Source organism: Rhea pennata, chromosome 2 (genome assembly GCF_028389875.1).
Source record: "Rhea pennata isolate bPtePen1 chromosome 2, bPtePen1.pri, whole genome shotgun sequence".
In the NCBI taxonomy this organism is placed as follows: domain Eukaryota; kingdom Metazoa; phylum Chordata; class Aves; order Rheiformes; family Rheidae; genus Rhea; species Rhea pennata.
Window position 1 is genome coordinate 61,291,632 of NC_084664.1, and position 20,966 is coordinate 61,312,597.

General features: G+C 41.7%; 1 protein-coding gene across 1 annotated transcript in view; it reads left to right on the top strand.

Annotated features, from left to right (window-relative positions):
* The first annotated feature begins 17,753 nt into the window (after window positions 1-17,753).
* The window catches only part of ADCY1 (adenylate cyclase 1), a 155,000-nt gene continuing 151,787 nt past the window's right edge, over window positions 17,754-20,966 (top strand). Inside the window, exon 1 of the mRNA XM_062567932.1 lies at window positions 17,754-18,422. Coding sequence (XP_062423916.1) covers window positions 17,754-18,422 — 669 coding nt within the window. The remainder of the gene's footprint in view (window positions 18,423-20,966) is intronic.

Sequence of the window (20,966 nt, forward strand, 5' to 3'; positions counted from 1 at the left end):
TTTTTAAAGATGAGTTGTATGGCATTTTACCAATCTCTTCTAACCTGCCAATCAACTGTGCAGCATCAGATAAAGTGACATAGCACCATCTCATTTGGCCCATCATCAACATCTGTAGCTATGTCAGCAGACAGTTAATCGAATCCTCGTGCAGAGTTGTCTTTTGTTGCTTCAGACTATGTTTAATAGTCTCAGCAAAGCCCAGATGGGTGCCTCTACTCCTTTGTAGTCTACAGTGAGGCTGGCTGCTCAAAATGGGCATCTTCTTAGATTCAGAAGTTACAGTTCTCATTAATGAAAACAAAGAGAAGAAAAAAAGGACAGGAGTTTGAAATCCAAATTAGTTCTGCAGTAATTTGACTCTTTCCTTATGTCACTGACGCTATTCTTAAAGGTCAATGTGCCTGGTTTGCTACTAGATAAACTATAAAAATTACAGAGATCATAATGTTAGAAATGTATTTCAGTTTTATTGACTCAGTTAAGATTTAGAAACTTCAACGGAGAAGCTGTGCCAGATGTTTAACATAGATAAGTGCCAGTGCAAATACATAAATGATGTATTCATGTTAGAGGATCAAAATGGCTTTTGCCATGTGATTTTATTGTATGTGCTGTAACTCCAGGAGCTGCAGCCTGGGAAGTTATTTTCCATATTGTGGCCAAGTTAATCTGGTGATTTTCTGACCACAATTCTTTCTTCTAACTGTAACATTACTGCTTCCTCAAACAGATTCAGGTTCACCAGGAATCGAGAGAAGCCAATCCAAGCTTTAAATACTAAGAGGACATCTCATTTTGTCGTTTTTTTATATACCAATATATTGGCCAAGTAAGACATTTGTCTGGTTTGGGCTTACCTTCTAAGTACAGTCAGAGCAGCAGTAGGGGATTTTCTAAGGAAGAAAATCGAGGTGTAGGATCATGACATCTTGGAAGCGAGTGGCAGAACTTGCCCTGACTTTGGCGAGACCAGCACAACACTCCAGTTGCTGTGTCCTGAGCAGACAGGACTTCAAAGCACCATCAAAAGTAAACAGCTGAGAGGGGAAAGACCACTTCATTCTCCAGTTCACCCAACTTGTGTTGGTGATTTTTGTATAGGATGCCAAAGGAAAAGAAAATGGAAGAAGAAAGAGCTTGTGGTTTGCAGAAGGATGTTGATTTAAAAAATTATTATTAAAAAGGAAGAAAAATCTTTTGTGGAGGAATACGTGTTGATCTCTTTGCTGTATTCATCAACAGATCATGAATATGAAAGCTGTCAGTCTTTGATATCTTGAAAACTTTGTATACAATAATCCAGTCAGTATGTTGTCTTAATATATGATTAACATTAATGTTAATTATAAGATGCATCCAATTTTTGATCAAATAATACCATAATGAGCTTTGTGCTAAAGGAAAAAAGTTGCTGTTCTGAAACATGGATACATCCCTGTTGATAGCTCTCAAATAATTGTATGCATGTAGAGAAAAGGAAGTTAAACTATCTCTTTATTGCTAGTAATAAATATTGATGAGTGCATTTTAAGAGCTGTCATTATTTCAAAGTAAAATAACAGTGTCCAAAGATTAATATACTTAAATTTTTTCTGCCTCTCTCTGAATAGCTTGTAGTAGACTTATGAAAGCACGCAGTAAAAGTAGCATGAATCAACTTTCTTGTTACTCTGCTTGTCTGTGATAGATCGCAGCATAATCTACATGCCCTTTGCTTGTGTTGTGCTTTCTTATAAACATAGTTTCCAGATTGCTGCCTCTGACAAAGGTATGGGTATGTATGAATTAACAGAAATAGGGAGCATTTCTGTGAAGCAGGAAAGTGATGATGAACTGGATATGCAAGCTGAGATGCAGGGGGATTTTTTAGTGCAGCAGTTTGAGATTTTTTTTTATGTTTCAGAAATGCAAAGAAAGATAAGGCAGCAACTAGCCACTCAAAAAAAAAGTCACCAAATATGAAATTAAAAAAATTTTGTCCCTATATCCAGAACTTTAAATCAAGTCAGTTACTTCCTCTATATATGTTAAATATAGACTTTCCCTGTGCTAAGTGACTCAGAGAACAGGGCAGTAAGATTTCTTCTGTTCCTAGGCTTCCATCATTTAGCAAGTGCTTAGGGTAATGTTGCTCCCCCTACCAGTGTCTTAGCTTATCCGTATAGGAAGATCGGTTTATTTTTCAAAACGCTATATGCTTATAAGAAGTATAATAAAAAGGAGCAAAATAGTGGTATAGACATTGTTTCTAAAAACTGCTGTGCTTTTCATTTTGCTGTCTTTCCTACTGTTTCTTTAGTGACTGAAAAAAATCGGATTCCCTAACTCTTTCTTCCCTTAGTCACGTTGCAATTGACTGCAATGAAATCTGCAGGCTTCACTGGAAGATATTATTCAGTATGAGTTTGTATGGGAAACCTCGCTCTTGCTTACTCAGTTATTCTAGCCCATGCCTTGCATCCTTTTTTCCTTCAATAGTGGCTGAGAAAATGGTACTTGACTCTAAGTAGCATAGACATGAAAAAAGGAAGGTAGCTTATCTGAAATCACTTTCTTCTTTTTTTTCTTTTACTAAGCTAGTATTCTAATTGAAGCCCCCTGTGGATTGTAATGGAATATTAGCTGCTGCAAGCTAATACTTGGAAGGCAACTTAAGCTGGAAATATTGTTTAGACATTTAGATAACATTTTTAAAGTAGTTTAATGTATGACCTAAGCCTACTGTAACTGATTGCTCACATCTCTCTTTATATTCTTGCTTTTTATTATATGTGACAAGATTTACAGGCCCTGTCTGCTGCCATTAGGCTCTTCAACATTGTTTTACCAACTGTAACACAAACAGCATGTTGCTGATTTTTATCTTTTTTTTTTCCTTTATAGTCTATTATTTTGTAGCACAACATTCTGCAAAGGAAAGTAAATTGATATGACTGAGGTCCCACCCAGCTTCTGCTACCCCAAATTCAATAAAAACTCTATGCACTTAATTGCAGTTTAGATCTGCTAGCTTCCATCTATTTTGTCTCTGAAAATAAATGCCTTTTGAGAACATATTTGCCTTAGATAATATGCAGTAAAGCTGTTGGTTTTGTTGTACTATTTTGAAGACTTAAATTACTTCATCATATTTAGTTTGTTTACTTCTTTAAGCAAATATGGCCAAACCTCTCTGGATATTCATGACATGTTGTTGGTTTTGGTTTACTATCTTTGCAGTTACTATGTTTCCTGTTATCTCAAAGTTCAAAGAAGTGTTTTTTAAAGGAATAATGCATTCACACCTGCGTAATATCAGACAGTAACACCTACTCCTATGACAGTGCAGTCATGTGGCTTGACTTAGTGGGAACAGAAGAGAAAGCAGCAGGACACACCAGATATTTCGTCATGATGATGACTAGATTATTTGGTTTTAGAAATGAAAATGTCTCTGTTTTGGTATTTAGGTGAACTTTGAGCCCAAAACGTTCTTAGGAATACATCTCTCTTGAGCCAGTGAGAAGAGTGCGTTGGAAGATTCCATTTAAAGGAAGCTTCACAGATGAAGAAAATCCTGTTACGAGATACAAATGCTGTATCAACAGGAAAGGAAATTCAGTCAGCAGAGACAAAGCAGTTCCTTGACTTTGGCTAAGTTACTTGCTACCCAAGTGTCCGAAATGAAATCTGTTCTGAATATGAAGGTAATATAGAATATAAAAGCTAGGTTCCTTTTCATGACCTTGTGAAAGGTCAGGATATATTTGATCTGACAACAAAGAGAATTTTTTTGTGGTGGGTGACGGTTATGCATAGATTTGTATTTTTTTTTTAAAAAAAAACAACTCTTCATTTACATCTTGCAAGAAATGTAAGCAATGATGTGTTTAGGAATTTGGTGCAGTGCAGATCTTTTCCTCCCTATTTCCTCAAATACCACTTTCCAGGAAACTAGGGTCCAGCAAACACCCGGTGATGTTATTCTTAGACTAACTGAAGCTTACTTAGTTTAAAAAGAAAAGATATCTGTAGAAGACTTTCAGTGATGGAGTTACTAGACCAAGTTTGGTTTGAAGTATGAATACAAGCGGTTCCAAAAGTTGGGGAGTTTGCCCTTAGAATTTAATCCAAAGGCATAGAGAAAATTGCATGGTGGGTTGATTTGTCTGTGATAAAGAAGTGTAAACAGTCTATCACATATAGAACATTTGCACATTGTAAAAATAATGTCCTCCAGTCAATGTATATAATATATCTTGATTTTTTTTAATACTGTAATAGAGCACTTTCTTGTCTTAAGAGTCATCTCTTTCACAATTACCTCCCATCAGTTTATTCTGTCCTTTGGTGCATGGTAAACATCTCCTATGTGTAGGCAGGATGAGCTCCTTTGATTTCCAAATTAAAATCTGATGAGAGATCCAGTCAATTAAGTTCATAGATTGCAAGCCAGTAGTACCCTGTCTTTATTTCTTCAGTAGCTTCATGCAATTTTGACAAGGCCAGTGCTCACATTTAAAGTTTTTCTTTAAAATTCTGTTGTTTTCAGGAGTACTTTTTTCCTCTTTCCACTTCCGTATCAACTGTTCTCCTAACTAAGAGGTATTTTTCCTGTGATTTCCAATTGTTAACTGTACTTTTCATAGCTTTGGAAACTTCTTAGACTGTGTATATACTCTCATTTAATGTTGAAACCTTTTGGATTTCTTCCTAGTCTTTCTAAGAAGCTTCATTCTGATGCTTCCAGATGCAGTGACAAGGTATCAGCATGGTGGTCTCTCTTGGTCTGATTCAAAACCTTTCTAAATTACTGAAAATATTTTCCATAAATGTTAGGTTTAAAAATCGTGTTCTTCCTGAGGGGAGATTTCTTTACATTTTCCAGCTTCATTCAAATCCAAATGAGGTGTAGCCGAACCAGTGCTGTGAACAGGAAAGCTGGATGTAGCTCCTGGATGTAGCAGCCATTACGTTTTCCACTGTCATGTGGTTAATTCACCATGTTGTGCTTCTGATAAGTCAAAGATTAGATGACTTACCAATGGTCTTCCAGGGCATTATGCATGCGACTACATAAAAGTATTCCAGGGAGTATGTGGTTGAATAGATTGGAAATAGGATTAAATTTTGAAAAATAAAAATATACACATTCACTGTTTGACATATGATTGAGTAGTCTGCATGACATGCTTAGTGAGAAAAGGGAAACATTTTTCTAGCAGGTAACAATAGAAAGTGAACTTGTGCATGAAGAAAAGTCATTGCAAAGCCACAGCTGAGAATCAACCTTAGTTCATTTGGTAAGGTGTACCTGATAAGCAGTTGCTCTGAACTGAAGAAATGATTTTTGTTAGAAAAACAAAATCAAGAAACTGAGTTTGCTTGCAGATGAAACATATTCAAAAGACTTCCTTGCAATTTATAAGGCATTTTTCCTTAAACATTTTTTTGTATTTGGCATTTCCTTTATCTTATATAGACTCCATCTGTCTTGTTTATTTAGACTATAAACTCTTCAGGAAGGGGATTATTATGCAATATACTTGTACAGAACTTTGAACAACTACATTTTAAACCTGCTTATGGTATTATTTTTGGCATTATGAGAATACAAGTAATTCCTCCTAATAATAATAACTGCCATAATGCCATAGTTTAATGCTAAGATTTTCAACAGTATGTAAAAAACAGTCTCGGTCATTTCTCCAAGACTAAAAATATAAAGTTTTTTATTACTGTGTTTGGTACTTCACATCATTCTTAAGAAGCTGCATTTTTTTTGGTCACCCTTTTATCTCATGAATTCTAGATGCAGAAACAAAGGAAATAGAGGAATACCATCCTTTTACTGCCTAACTAGCTACTTATTGCCATGGATTCTTTGTTTACTTTAAGTTAATAACAGTCACAATGTCTTAGAGCGCATTATGGAAAGAACTATGAACTTTTACCTACCTTAAAAAACCTACAGATGAAGCGCACAAATAGAAATTAATGTAATCAACAAATTAGCCAGGTGGGAGTTTAATGGGCCATTAAAATAAACCTTCAGGCCCAAAACCCAACTACAAGAAACATATGCAAGCTTCAATGATTCACAAATAATAAGCATAATACCAGTTAGCAACTGCATCAAATATGCATAAGGTTGTTCCTCTGACAAAAGCTCCCAATATACTATTCTAATTCCCTGCAGGAGACAGCAATGGTACCAGAACAATTGCAAGAATAGAACAAAATACTTACTCCATTTATTGACCTGGTATGCCTTTGTGATTAAAAATAATTTTCCAGGTCCTGTCCAAGGCCATTGCAAGTTATGTGGCGTATAAATGACAACACCCAGAAAGGTAGCTGAAAGACTCCAAAACTGGTATTCTTTACTCTCGTCTCAGAAAAAAAAGTATGTTTTACAATGAATCTGGCCAGATGAAGCTTACAAGTCAAGCAATACGGAAAAGCAAAGAACACTACTTTTGGAGAAATTTAAACCCTAGGAAAGAGAGTACTTTTGGAGCCATCTGCTTGAACCAGTCCTTCCACGTACATTTTACATTTCTGTCCACAGGGTTGTGCAGTGGTGAGACATTACGTACCCCAGGCATGCCCACTGTTGTTCTCACCCTTGATTATACCGGATACTCAATGCAATATTACTTTGTCTTTGCTAATTGGAATCATCATTTGGGTCTTGGTTGCAGTCTCCTGGGAGATGTGGTACATATTCTCACATGAACTGTGTTTACACTGTGGAGGGAAACTTATTCCAGACCAGAAGTGTGGCTAAGCTGATCTAGTCAAATTATATGAAAAATGCAATGAGGAAAAAGTGTCTTAGATTTTCATTCTAATTATCTTTAAACAAATTTAATCTGCTAACTCAAAATAAAGCTGAAGTGTGTCGTTTTCATTAATATTTTAACCAAGTGGGTCTAGATGAAGAAATAACTTTTTTCTTTTTTTTTTAATGACTGTACTACAATACCCCTTGCCTACATTGTAGATGTGCCAACTTTTAAATATTTATGAAAATAATACCAGCTGAATCGCTTTGTATTGTGACAGGCATAATAGCTTGTACTCATTACCATAAATGTATGCATAAAAATCCTTATGTTTTTAAAAAAATCCCCTTGATGATAAATTCGTTTTGAGAATCTATTTAAAAGCCCTGGCTGATCCATTTCAAATACTGAAATTTTAGAAAGGTGTTTCATCTCCTGTATGTAATTGAGATACCATATGAGGTTGAAAGAAATCTGTGGAAAGGGGTCTGTGAGGAGTTTCGCTGAAATCCTCAATACGAGGATCTATGGGGCACACACAAGGATGGTGCTGAACCAAGACAAATGCTGTTCAGATCTGTTGGCTGACTAGTGCCTCATGATGTTAGCATTTCCTTCCTTTCAATTGTAGTGTTTAGTTTAGTCATATGAATGACTTAAAATGGGGAAAAAAATAATGTTGCCAATCAGCAGGTTGCATGAATCATAATATATTTAAAAAACGAAAATAATGCTTGCTTCTGTAGAAGATACAAAGGCTATAAAATCAGGTCATTGCACATGAAAACTTTTGAAAACTTTGCTATGAAAGCATTTCCAGACTGAATTTTTCAAAGTCTATGTAGAAGGTGAGCTTTGATAGTACACAGTGTCATTTTTCTTATTTCTGTTTTCATGCACGCAAGTTTTCACACTCTAAGTCAGATCCCACAAATGGTGCAGTTAACTAACTTAAGAACCTAAATACAAATTGCAATCCTCAAGTCTCCTGTTCAACAACATAATTGTGGCAGGCCAGCATTTGCAGAGCTTTTTTTCTTTTTGGTATATTATTTTCTATGGGTTTTCACATATTTTCTCAGAGCTACCTAGTTTTGAAAGAATTGAGGGGATTTGTTTTGTTGTTTTGGGGTTTTTTGTTACTTGGGTCATGGATATGCCCAACCAGCATCTCAAAACTAATTGTTCTTATAGCTGTTCTTTTAATCGCACAAGAAACTGTAATACAGCTAACCTCTACAGGACCAGATTAATTAGAAGATGCAGCAACAGTTTTCTATTTCGTAGGCATTAGATACCACAGATAAATGTGTATTGGGGCAGATTTCTTACTGCCCAATCTGTTTTTTCCTTCAGCTCAGTGAATGTTGAATTTCCTTTTTCACGCAGCAGAGAGAGCGAGCGAAGCAGTTGCTGTACACGAAGTAACCTGTGCTGCACAGTGGGGTAGCCCCAGAGAGTCTGCAGTCCCCTCCCGTGCATTGGAGCATGATGTAGGAGCTCGAGCATCCTACGTCCTGAGGAAGCGCTCTCACCATTTCAGGGATTACCATGGCTCCATCTTCCCACTAAGGGAGAAAGTCCCCTGTGGTTCTTGGTTGGGGGAGAGGGGGGAAGCGAATTACCTGCAGGTGAGATATTTGGGTGCTTAGCCAGCAGGGCAGCTGTCCTCGGTATTTGCCTGTGAGTCTAAGCGCTGTCTTACGGACACACTGACCTTAGGCAGCACCTCGCTGAATATAGCAGCTGCTGCAAATCCTGCTCAGAGGCTCTTCGGTCACACAGCGAGAATGTGAAGGGCTAGAAGTTACAGGGCAGACATAAAACCCCAGCAGAGTCAAGGGAAAGCATCCCGTTGACTGCAGGTACTTCTGGAAAACAGCCCTTTACCTTGTTTGGGGAAGGGAGATATGTTTCAGACGAGGGAATAAGCCGCAGTCTATAATAGGTGTGAAAAGTGGAGTGAAAAAACAACAGTGAGCTCTGCTAAAATATTGCATCTCTGTGATATAAAACACTCCTAGCGCTGAGGAGGGGAAGTGTTTGCAGGGACTGACTGTCAAGGTGCTATAGAAATAGCCCTTCTAAATATCCAGTTAATTTTTTAGGCAGGAAGAGCTGTATCTAAACTAATGCATTTTTGTGATTTTTGCAAACAAAAATTGTTGAGGCAAAAAAGCTTACAGTTAAAATAAAATCTCAGTGTCATACTAATTTTATTTCAAGCCGTTTAAAATTTCAGTTTCACCTGTAGAGTTTTAAAGAAGCAACCTAATATTCAAATGGAAACTTGTCTGATAAGCAAACAAAAACATAAAAAACAAAGGAAGGTTGTGTACGAAGGATATTAGATATAATTTTAGTAAGATCACTACCCAACTACTCTCAGCTTGTTTTACATGAGGAAAAATGTTTCCCTTTCCTGTTAAAAAAAAAAAAAAAAAGAAAAAAAGAGAAAAAAAGCCTATTTCTCTAGATTTTTGACTCCCTAACTCACACACACACACACAGAATATTAAGGGTTATTCTTAGGGTTACTACTTTTGTGTTAGCTTAAAAGATTCTGTGCTGCCGTTAATCATTAATAAGATCAGTAACACTTACTGCTTAGTATTTATTTTGAGTATGTGGTATCTCTTCCACACCTTCGCACAGACACGTGCACGTGCGTGCGCGCACGCACACACACTCACACACACACACATACAGAGTGTAAGCAGGAAGAAGGAATGAGACAAGAAAAGAATTAAGTTGCTTTACTAAGCTGAATTTCCAGTTCATCTATTTATAGTAACAATGGGGACATAAGCTAAATAGCATTAGGTGGATTTATGCAAATTGTTTAGGATGAAAGGGGAGCACAAATGACAAGAGAATAAATATAGCGTTGAAAGCCAGTGGAAATCTGTTTTAAAATTGAGTATGGTCTGACCAAAGAGATAGTAAACACAGACAACATAAAGCTGTCTTTTCATGTGAGCAATCCAGCAGTTGTTATCTTAAAGCTCCGTCTTGAGGGTTTAAACTCAAAATAGAACCAGTAACATATGTGCTGTTAATTTGACCTAATTAGTTGTTACTGGTTGCAGGACTTATGTGAAGAATCTAGTTACATAGATTAGATATAAAATAGATGAAATCTTAGCCCCTGGTAAAGATCAAGTGGAATAGCAATTTAATATCTGATAAACCCAGTTTTTGGGTAATGTCCGTCCGGTACTTGCAAGGGGGTGTTGGAAGAGGTGAATTGCTAGTAAGTGTCTTCCGCAGCTTAACCTTCTGTAACAGCTTACCTTTTTAATTGAAAGGCATTGTTAAAATTTTTATTTAAAAGTCTCAACATTTTGTGTAATTATTTGCTTAGTTTATATAAAAAAGCACAAAAAAGCAAAATATCTGTTTAGACCCTACTGATAGAATGCAAGTAGTAATTGGTAAAGAACACACTGGTTGTAAGATGCTCTGTGTCTAAGCTATTATTAGCTTCATAGTTACCAGGAAACACTAGAATTAGTATAAAAAGAGCAAACTTTTCCTCCAGTGGGAGCTGTCTGTAATTATTTTACTTGTTGTTGTTGTTAAACTCACATTGCCAGTGTACTCTTCACTCTTTGAGAGGAGGCTCAGCAGATGAAAATATGCATGCCTTCCTAATTCCTACTCAAGAAAAACTCCCAGATGAACTCAGCATTGAGTAGTTCTACCCAAATCAGAAATCCAGAAGGGAGTACAAGGTCTGGCACTTGAAGAAGCTATTTGACAGAACTGCTTGTGAATGCACTCTGATGGAAAGCAGTAGCAGATCATGTCCTGAATAATACCAAGAGTGAAAACTTGACATAAGAAAAGCATACACAGGAGTAGAAAAACTTAAGGAACTGACAGCCTTAATTAAAAAAAAAAAAAAAAAAAAATGCTTACAAAAATTTTGGTTCATAAATAATAATAAAATGCAGCATAACTGATTCAAGAATATATGTGCAGTACAAATTTGAGATGAAAAAATAGGAGTAGACCAGATCTGGCCAGTGTATTAACTACTATTTAATGTTTATTTTGTAAAAATGAATGGATCTGAAATATGGCTGTGAACTCTGAAATTCAGCTATAGTTAGTACCTTTATTTTTGCTTACCTCTTGACTTTTCCTTTTAAATGTTCAAAGAATTACACTAAGCAAGATACTTGTCCTTGCACACACTCTCAAGTACATCAAAATAGCATCTTGTTAGGCAGAAAAGAATGCTATAGGATCAGTACAGAACCATACTCTTACCTTAGAAAATGTCAGTAAGAATATGAAGAAGAACAGATAGCTTCTGCGATAGGATGGTTCTAGTACCTTGAGGCTAATTTAGCTACACTCAATATCAAAACTTTCCTTGATTTCATGGAATGGTATCAGAGCCTTACAAGGTTGTCAAACACGGCTAGCACCCTGATACTGGGCATTTTGCTGAACTCCTAAAATGAGAATTGAATGCTATACTTGGAAGCAAGGAAATGAAAAAATATTTTCATCTCTGTGGTCTTACTTTTAGTGAGTATGATTTTATGCAGGGATTTTTAAGGATACTTTGGTCAATCAGATCACTTGCAGAATGGAAACTGGTACCAAATCTGCTAAGTAGTTTGGGAAATCATCACCATACTATTGCAAGAAGGAATATTGAGGTGTTGGGGAGAAGGATTGGAATGGTTTTTCTTCCTTTGGTTTTCCAAAAGTACTTGCAGAAAAAAAACTGTTGGGAACTCAAAAATATTTGTATTTTGTCTGAGAACTGTTCCAGTATTGTATAATTGCATTTATTATTTCTACTGTGGATTGGCTGAAAAAGAGTTTGTTAAGCACACTGACCAGGAAAGGTAAAATAATAGCTTTACTGAGGACAAATATTCAAACACAAATTCTTGGGCTGCATCCTAGCCTTGAATGAAAATGTGATTCCAAAGATACCAGTGTGTTGAAAGATCTGCCTTACTAAAAGGAAAGGAGGGAAAAGGTTGTCAGCTGCTGCAGGCTAGCATGTGTTATTTCTGCTCTCCAGACTGTGTGCAAAGATCCCCAAGGCAGCACTGAAAAAGCTGTCTCCAGACCTGGTAACTGTATGGTCATGCTAGCATGGTGTGAAGCCTAAGCTAGTAAACAGTTACACAGGTACGAGGCCGAGTAACATGCAGCTTTACGATTCTTAGCAATTGAACTGGTGTGTCTGCCTGGGCCTGCATTGCCCCGAGAGGATGTACAAGAACAGGCGTCGCAAACGGCGATTCTGCCGTTCTGTGACCTGAGAGTGCTGCGTCGTACCCTCTTGCTATTACTCGTGCTATGAAAAGGGGGTGAACTCTAACTTAAGCATCTAAAATGAAATGCTGAAAGTAGATGGTGTGAGCACGGTGTAGCTTTTGCAGGTGGATGGTGGTTTCTGTTTTGTATATTTCCCGTTCTTTCATTCATTTTTTTAATAAATACTGAGCACTGTTCTATGCCTCTTGGCAAAGTAAGAAGTGAACTGTTTTGAAGAAGCTTTGAAACCTCTCTGTGTCATTTCTATGTTGTTTCCACAGACTTATGAAGGAAAACTCCTGAAATACCTCTGAGGCAACAGGGAGAAGTCAGTGAGGGGTGGTGAAGCAGAAGCATAGCCAGGTGAGTGAGTGGTATTTGGAGAAGCAGCACAGAGTCATATGATTTATGAGAAAAAATATTAAAGAAATGGTCAGTGAATTCCTCATAAAAATGCACCAACCTCCTCTCCCTCTGAAATTTTGCCCATTTGACAGTGTTTGGACAGCTCTAATTTTAGATGAAGAATAGATAAATTGGAGTTGATGCAGTACTGATAGAGGAGATGAATGAGTTGTCAAAGCCTGGAAGGATCCAGCTGACCTACCATAAATCCATGCCGGCTGAAAAGCATGTTGCTTGCTCACTGAAGAGGTTCATTAGTATTAATATAGAAGTTCAGTAGGTCACAAGTCTCACACTCTCCTGGAAGGCTTAGAATAGGAGAGAGAGGTAAAGGATTCCAGTGCTCATACTGTCTCTACTCTCTGTTCAGCAGAGGACTGGAGAAAACCCATCCCCATTTTCTGCTGGCAAATTAGCCACTCAGCCATATTATTTTTCAGTCACATCTGCCATTTGCTTCAGCAGCAGTATTGTCTGACTAGTGACTTGAGGTCAAGCCCTTAAAGTAATTCTCTTCTAATCTGAAATTATTATTTTTTGTCTCTGACTGATTACATAATTAAATAGACTTCCATACAAATAAAATAGTGATTAAAATAATCTGAGTGCAGAAGCACTATGTGGTCCAAAGGAAGATGAATGAGCAAAAGTGTTATTGTTAGACATGAGCCAAAGTTAAGGCACAGGTCCCTCACTCCGTGATTAGTGTTACAACCTGATTTATCTTTGAAGGACTCAAGTCTGTTCTGGGTGCCTTAGGTAACTGCTTATTTCTTAAAACTCATTCTTGTGGGAAGAACCACTGAAGAGGAAATTTAAACCAAGAGGGTATTTTGGAGTACCCTGTTGAGGTTAAATAGTAATGTTTCCTAACAGCTGAACTTGTAAGTGCTGTAAAGTTTTCACTTGCTGCTGGTGAAAGTTTGTTTCAGCTCTGTAGTACAAACTCTCATTAGGTGAATTCAAAGTTGCAGGTAAAAGTTGTGTAACTGTGGAAGCAGTATGTAACAGGGATATCTGTTTCATTTGTTCTCCATCAGAATACATACAACATAAATCAAACTTTACAATTAAAGAATGATTAGTATGATGCTTGTAAGATCTATTCAGAAAATATTTCAGTAGCCTTACTGGAATCCAATCTATATTTCTTGAAATCTGAATGTGAATTAATGGAGCTCCCATACTGATCCAAATAAAACATGTGCATGATATAAAAAGACAAATTCTCCCCTTTTCCAAACTTTGGCTTTCCTTAAAATCTAAACCAGTAATGTAAATATAAAGAGCCAGGAGAGGTGAAAACAGCTGAATCTTTAAGCCAGATCATTCGTACCATTTCCAGGAGGACCTCTTTGTCCTGCCCATGTTACTTCTTTCCTCTTACCAGAGGGTCACACACCTCCCTGTTTCTGTGGTGGCATTAACAAGCTGCGCCTGCTAGAATGAGTCTGCAGAAATTTCTCAGTAGTTTTATGCGGAATCCTCACTCGCTGTCAGAGAGGATGAGGAGGAGAAAGGTTTGTATCCCTGTCTTGGATGACAGAGCATGGCATTCTGTTTCAAGTAGGCAATACTAACTGTGAATAAAAGGTGAAGATCTTTGAGATCCTTACTAAGACAAAAGTCAACCCAAAGCAAAAATTCTATTGTTACCAAACTTTGAAAACACTCAATTCTAAACTTCCCATGAATCTGAAAAGCTCTAGTTCTGCTGAAAATATTCCTTCCAAAGATGATCTCCAGCAAGTGCATCAGGCAGTGAATGCCTGAAACCATTGGAGATGAGGAAGAGAAAAAAGAAGCAGGTGATAGAGTTAGATAAATAAAATAGACAATGAAGATTAAATAATTATCAAATGAACAATCTGTACACAAAAGGTAGATAAAACTAGAGATTCTGAAACTCTTGAGTTGTGACATTCAAGACTGCTTCTGAGGTCCAGTAAAATGTAGAAAGCTATGTATCATGCTCAGTGTAACTTAGATCCATATACTGCCCAACTCTCCGTAAAGAAATGTTTTCCACTTCCGATGACTCAAAGAACCATATCAACTTGCCTCTTAGGAAAAGGCTGAAAAAACAGATTTTGCAGCGCAGAAGTTAATAAAGCTGGGCTCTAATCGTGCCTTCCTGTCAGTACTACACTTACTCCAAGAGTGGTCTCTGGTTACAAATGCAAGGGCACTCAGCAGGAAGAACTGGCTTGGATCTGGCCAGCATCCAAAACTTTGAGGGCATTATATATCAAAATCAACCATGTATTTTTTTGGGAAATGAACTGGAAGTACAGTGCAGACCACAAATAGTTGTTCATAGTTCACAAAACCTGAACCAGACTGCTGCTATCTGTATCAGATGAGTTTAGCCAGAAAATGCACTGTGTCAAGTGCATTACAGCAGTTTTGTGGCTAGTTATTTGATTTAAGAACAGTTCTGTTTCAGAGACAGGTTTTCAAGTTCCTCCTTTTATAGTTGAGCTATCAGGTAGTACAAATTCGGCACTTCACTGTGCAGGTTAAGGCAGGGTATTTGCCCTATGATGTGAAACAATGGATTAAGGATGGAAGAGTTCCATTAATCAGTGTGGCGTTTCCATATTCCTACAGTGTCTAAGGAAGATGAAGCTTCGACAGTTCGCTGCGTCCTCTTGACCTGATGAGAATGGAGATGTATACACCCCATACAAGCGGACCTTTTCTGCTGCATCGAACCTGAGCGTGTAAGAAGCAGGAGGATACTCTAAATCACATGGTGTCTTGTAGAGAATTACTCTTCTTCCATTTTCCCAGCAGCCAGCAGAGAGCCAGAAGAAAGGAAAAAAATGATAACTATTAGCATGACAGCTCTTTCAGAAGATTGTTCCTGGGGTTGGGCAACTAGGTGCCACCTCTTATACAGTGTGAGATGTAAAATACTAATTTGTCCCTCAGGATACATGAGCTCAGAAGAAAGCAAAGGGCAGGTGAAAATACAACATTGTGCATCTGCCTAGTATATGTGTGACTGAGGGGAATTTATGCACCAAAATGAACAATGAGATGTATTTTCAGCGCTTTCCAAACACAATGGAAATATTGCAAAGTAGAGGAAGCCTTTTTTGTTACATTTCATTTCACTCCAATTAAATATCTCTTCCTGTCTCTAGCACTTTGGTCAGCAAATCCAAATCCTTGACTTTCTTCCTCAGGGAGTTGGTTTACAGAAAGCTAAATTTTAACTCTTTATTTTTACAGATCTGCAGTGCTTGAGGGACTGATGCACAGACTGGGAACCCACTGTGAGTGGCATCACATGAACACAGAGTAAGTGACAATCATTGCCTCAAACATGAAATATTTTGAGTCTCTGACACATGAACTCCTGCAATGTTGATTCATTCCCTTTTCCTAATGAGATCCATACAAGTTCAAAAGAACAACTGTATGCCAAGTCTGGAGGGCTAAAATTAACATAAAATGCTAAAATACGAATGTAAAAAATTATATTGCTTTAAATCATATATCAGAGCTTTTGTTTAGTACTATGTTAGTATCCAGAACTGAAATACGATTGTTTTCCATAGCTGAAATAAATTTTAAAGAAGACCTGCCTGCTGTTGGTCTTAAGGCATTTCAGCTCAAATCAGGAACCAGAATCTGACTTCTGACTTCAATAACACAAAAATCAGCAATTAGATCTTCGATGTATCCATGGTAGTAGGATTCTGCTTGGATTTGGGAAAGTACTGTTACAGTACTTTTGAAAAAACAAATGTTATATACCGCCATAATTTATAATAGTATTCTACCTCTATGCTTTCCTAATGGTTCCTTACAAACGCTTGATGCAAAGCCAACAGAAGCAAAGGAGTCCTTCCCCTAGTACTGGTGAGCTTGGGATCAACCACGTAGTGTCAAAATTAGACGCAATGCTTATAGAAAATAATATTGTTCTGCATTCTTGGGTGGCAACGTGGTAATACTGGTGTGGAGTAGTAGCACCATAGGCAGCACTGAAAGTTTTTTTTTTTTCTCTCTGTAACAACCTGTGTTCTTGATGAGGCACTGTGTGCAGTTCTGTGTGGGATGGTAATTAACTCCTGTCACCAGAGTGGCTGTCCACGGCCCCTGACTGATTTGTGCTCTCAGACAGGCAGAAGCACTGACAGAAATGTGTGTTAAAAAAACAACAAAACCCCTCTTTCACTGCACTTTTTCCAAGTGCTTCACAATCTGGAAGGCAAAACTGGTAAAAACCAGCACGTTTATTCAGGCAGACAGACTTTATTTCTCAAAAGAATCAGGATTCACCTCTGTCTCTAAATAGATACACGTATTTATTTATAGATTTGAAGGCGGACAGGGCACGCCGGGCTGCCGGGCGGCGGCCGCGGCCCCTCGCGCAGCCCGCGGCGGGGGTGCACGGCGCTGCGCAGGGCCCGGGGTCGCTGCCGGTGTCGCGGTGCCCCGGCGGCGGGGTCGGGGGACGGGACGGGACGGGACGGGATGGGACGTGTCCGGCTTCCCAGGCGGGCAGCGCAAAGGCGCCCGTCACTCGCCGGCCGCGGTGCGATGCTCGGGGACGTGGGGAGGGGATCGCCCTGCCCCTGCCTGCCTCCTGCTCTCCCTCTGGCCCCTCTGCCTCGCTCTTCCTCCGCTGAGCCCAGTCCCCCGGCTGGGTTCCCCTTTCGTGTTTATTTATTTATTTTTCTTTCCGGTGTCGTCGTTCGGGTTTTATTTTATTTTTGTTTTCCCAAGTGTTGCCCGCACCTCGGGAACCCGTTCACCACCAGCTCCCGCAGGCAGCGGTACCTGAGAAAGACCCGCCTGTTGCTTGTCCCCCCCCACCACCCTTGCCTTCTCCCCCCACCCACTCCCGCTGCCTCCTTTCAAACCTGGGGATGGTGTTTTGGTGTCATTAGGAGATTAACATCCCCGGAGCACCGGGGCGGCGGGGGGGGGGGGGAGGAGGAAGAGGAGGGCGGTGGAGGAGGAGGAAGAGGAGGAGGGTGGAGGGGCGAGCGAGCAGGCGAGGCAGAAGACGGCACGCTTGGCACGCTGACACCAGCGCGGCTCTCCCTCCTGCCGCCGTCCCAGGCAGCCGGCTCGCAGGCGGCCTCGGCGGGGCGCGTTTGCCGGCGGCCCGCGCTGCGCCCGCGGCCGCGGAGCCGCTGCGGCGGGGGCGGCCGGCGGGCGTGCGGCCGCCGCTCCGGCTCGCAGCGCCCGTCTCGTCTATGAGCAGCGCGGCGGCGGCGGCGGCGCGGCGGCGGCAGCGGGGCGCGCCAGGAGGAGCACCTCTTCCCGGGGTTTATGAATGGCCCTGACATGGAGGAAATACCGTTTCAGAAAGTCAAGACCAAGAGGAAGAAGTGCTGCCACTGCTGCTGCTCCCCGCCGGCTGCCGCGGCGGCGGGAGCGGGCGCCGGGCTGGGGGACCCCCCTCCCTTGCTGCTGCTGGATGCCATCGCCTGCGAGGACGAGTTTGACTGCAAGGAGCTGGAGGCTCTCTTCCAGAGCTACAACCTGAAGCTGGAGCAGACGTCCACCCTCAAGGCGCTGGCCGTCCTCATCGTGCTCACCGCCAGCCTGGCCCTGGTGGAGCTGCTCTCCGGCCCCAGCCTGACCATCTCCAAAGGCTCGCACCCGGTGCACTGCATCATCTTCCTCTCCCTCTTCATCGTCACCAATGTCAAGTACCTGCAGGTCACGCAGCTGCAGCAGATCGTCAAGCTCACCTTGCTCTTCAGCTTCACCTTCTCCTTCCTCTGCTGCCCCTTCTCGCTCGGCGCCTATGGCATGGAGCCCCCCAGCGCCCCCGAGCAGGGCATGTGGCAGCTCATGCTGGTCACCTTCGTCTCCTACTCGCTGCTGCCCGTCCGGACCCTGCTGGCCATCGTCTTCGGGCTGGTGGTGTCCGTCTCCCACCTCATCGTCACCGCCACCTCCGTCAGTGCCAAGCGGCAGCGGCTCTGGAGGACGGTGAGAGCGGGCCGGGGCACTGCGGCGGCTGCGCCCCGCGCGGCACCTCCGCTCGCAGGAAGTTGCGAGGCGGCGTGGGGGGCCGCCACGGCTGCCCGGCCGCGGCCGCTCGCAACTTGCCCGCGGGGAGGAGAAGCTGCGAGCGGGGCGCGGGGAGCTGCCGGCGGCGGCGCGGCGCGGCGCGCAGAGCCAGTGCGCGTACGGCGAGCGCCCCTCGCCACTTGGCGCTGCTCCGCGGCCCGCGTAGGGCCCCCCGCGCCCGTAGCCCAGCCCGGGGGAGCGCCGGAGGCAGGCAGCAGGCAGGAAACCCCGAGGGGGAGCCGTCCTGCCCTGCTCCTCTCGCGGCGTGCGAGGCTTCCCCCCCACCCAAGCCCGGCAGCGTCCCCAGCGCAGCCGCGGCCCCTCTCCGCTCCCGCTACTTTGCGTGTCGGGGAAGTTCCTAGCAGTTCCCCCCTCCTCCCCCCCCACCGCGATGAATTAATCCGGCAAAACCTCCCTCTGCAGCAAACATCTTTGGAAACGTGCTGCTGCACTCTCCCCCCCCCCGCCCCCTCCCCCCCGAGCAGCTATTTATAGCCCTGCAGGGCTTTCTCCGGCTCCCGTGGCCTCACGGGCCGCACTGGCTTGGGGGGGGGGGGGGAGGATGGGGAGACGTGTTTAAGTCTCCCCATGGAGGGAGGCATGTAACGCCGGGGCTGCGAGTCGGGGTTTGCTGCTCGCGGCTCCATTATGTGGTACCTCTGAACCACTGAGTAGAAGAGAAATCGAAAAAATTTACGTTCTCCCCCGTGTTGCGTCGATTGTGTTTGCCCTCGGGAAGCGCACGGGGCCTAGGGTCTAGATCAGTGTTAAATAATAATTTAGTGCATAATTGAAGTACTTAGTGCATTACTTCTGCTGAATCCTCGTGTCGTTCTCCTTGGCCGTGCGGGGCTGTGTTGTGATGCTAGGACATACACGGTCGGTGTGGGCATTAACACTGCCACAAGCAGGTGTGCATTTGTACACCTTCATGCCCAGAAGTGTAAATTCCTTCTCCCTCCTTACATGCACACACGGACACACACAAACATGACATCTATGCGCATAACGGAGGTACACGGGGCAACCAAGACAGTGGGTTGCTGAGAAATACAGGATTATTCTTGGCTTGATGCTGCTGAGCTGGTGGACAAAATAAATTGTATATTTTGAAGGGGAAGAGAGAGATAAGCTGAGCTTTATGATTTACCCAGATAATCTGATGGTCTATTTTTAAATGCGTGATTTAGAGTTTCCATGAGAGGGAGAGCTGATGAAATGCAGGAGCACTGACAGGAGTCGTCTTAGAAAGCATCCAAAAAGATACTAAAACACTAACACGTTTCCCTTTGAGTGGGGCTGCAGGGAGCCTTTTCTTTACTGGGGTACTAATTAGTCCTCAGGGAAGTCCAGACTGTCCTGGCTCCCCTGACACGGAGGCAAATTTTCCGTGATGGTAAATTGCAGCTCAGTGTGGCACCTGCTGTTCTAGACAAACAACATAAAGAGCTGACAATAATGTCTGCTCGCTAAATTATCCAACCAAGGGCTTGAATGAGAAATATTTTGAAGAGGGGAAAGCTGCTAACTTTTTTCCTTCACGCTAGTTTAACTCAGCTATCCAACAGGCAAGAAGCTGGCTTAAAAATACATAAAAATATTTGACTAGAGGTTCATATAACACGTGTAGGTTTCTTCTTCATCACCCTCACCCCCCAACCAGAGTTAATTCAGGAATTTGTATGCAGTCCCCTGAGCAGTATGCTTTGCCGATAACGGGAGGCAGAAACCAGCTCTGAGTCAAGCAAAAAAACTGGTCTGTGAACTTTCATTGCACAGAAATGCACATCGATTTGTTGCACATTTGCAAGCAAAATGTCTTCTGATTTGAAGACTAACCCTGATTATAGAAGGGACCTGTTCTTTACCAGATTTTTTTTTCTTTTCCCAAACAATGATTTCACAACGTCTGGAAATCTAAAGCTGTGTAAAGGCCCCATCATCTGAATTTTATTTGCCCATCTTGAGAGTATCACAGCTCTTTTGGTAAAGGCTAGAATAGATGTTCTTGCTCAGCCTGGATCTTGCTTTCCAGCCACTGGATTTTATCATGACCGTCCCATTGCGCATAGACACAGCATGCAGTCAGCCTGTCAAGGAGGTAGGACTGCACTGTGCAGAGCTGCCATGGCATGAGTGGTTGTACTCTTTTCCCCAGCCCCTAACAGAGGGGTGAATTACAATCTTTACATCGAAGCCTGCTGTGTCCAGAAATGCAGAAACACCAGCACCACTGAGACCAATGTTCTGTTAAGGAACCTGCTGATTTGGGGGCGATGCAGGCTGGGACCAAACTGAATTTTATTTGACTTGAGCTTTAAAAAGTGCAGATCTAATAAATTCACTAAAGTTGAACCAGCACTGCAAGTAGTCAGCAAGAATGACTATTTCATGGTGTTTCAAATTCAGCTCATTAAAAAGGGACATAGCGAAGTTACGGGGTTTGTTCTGAACTGGATTTTT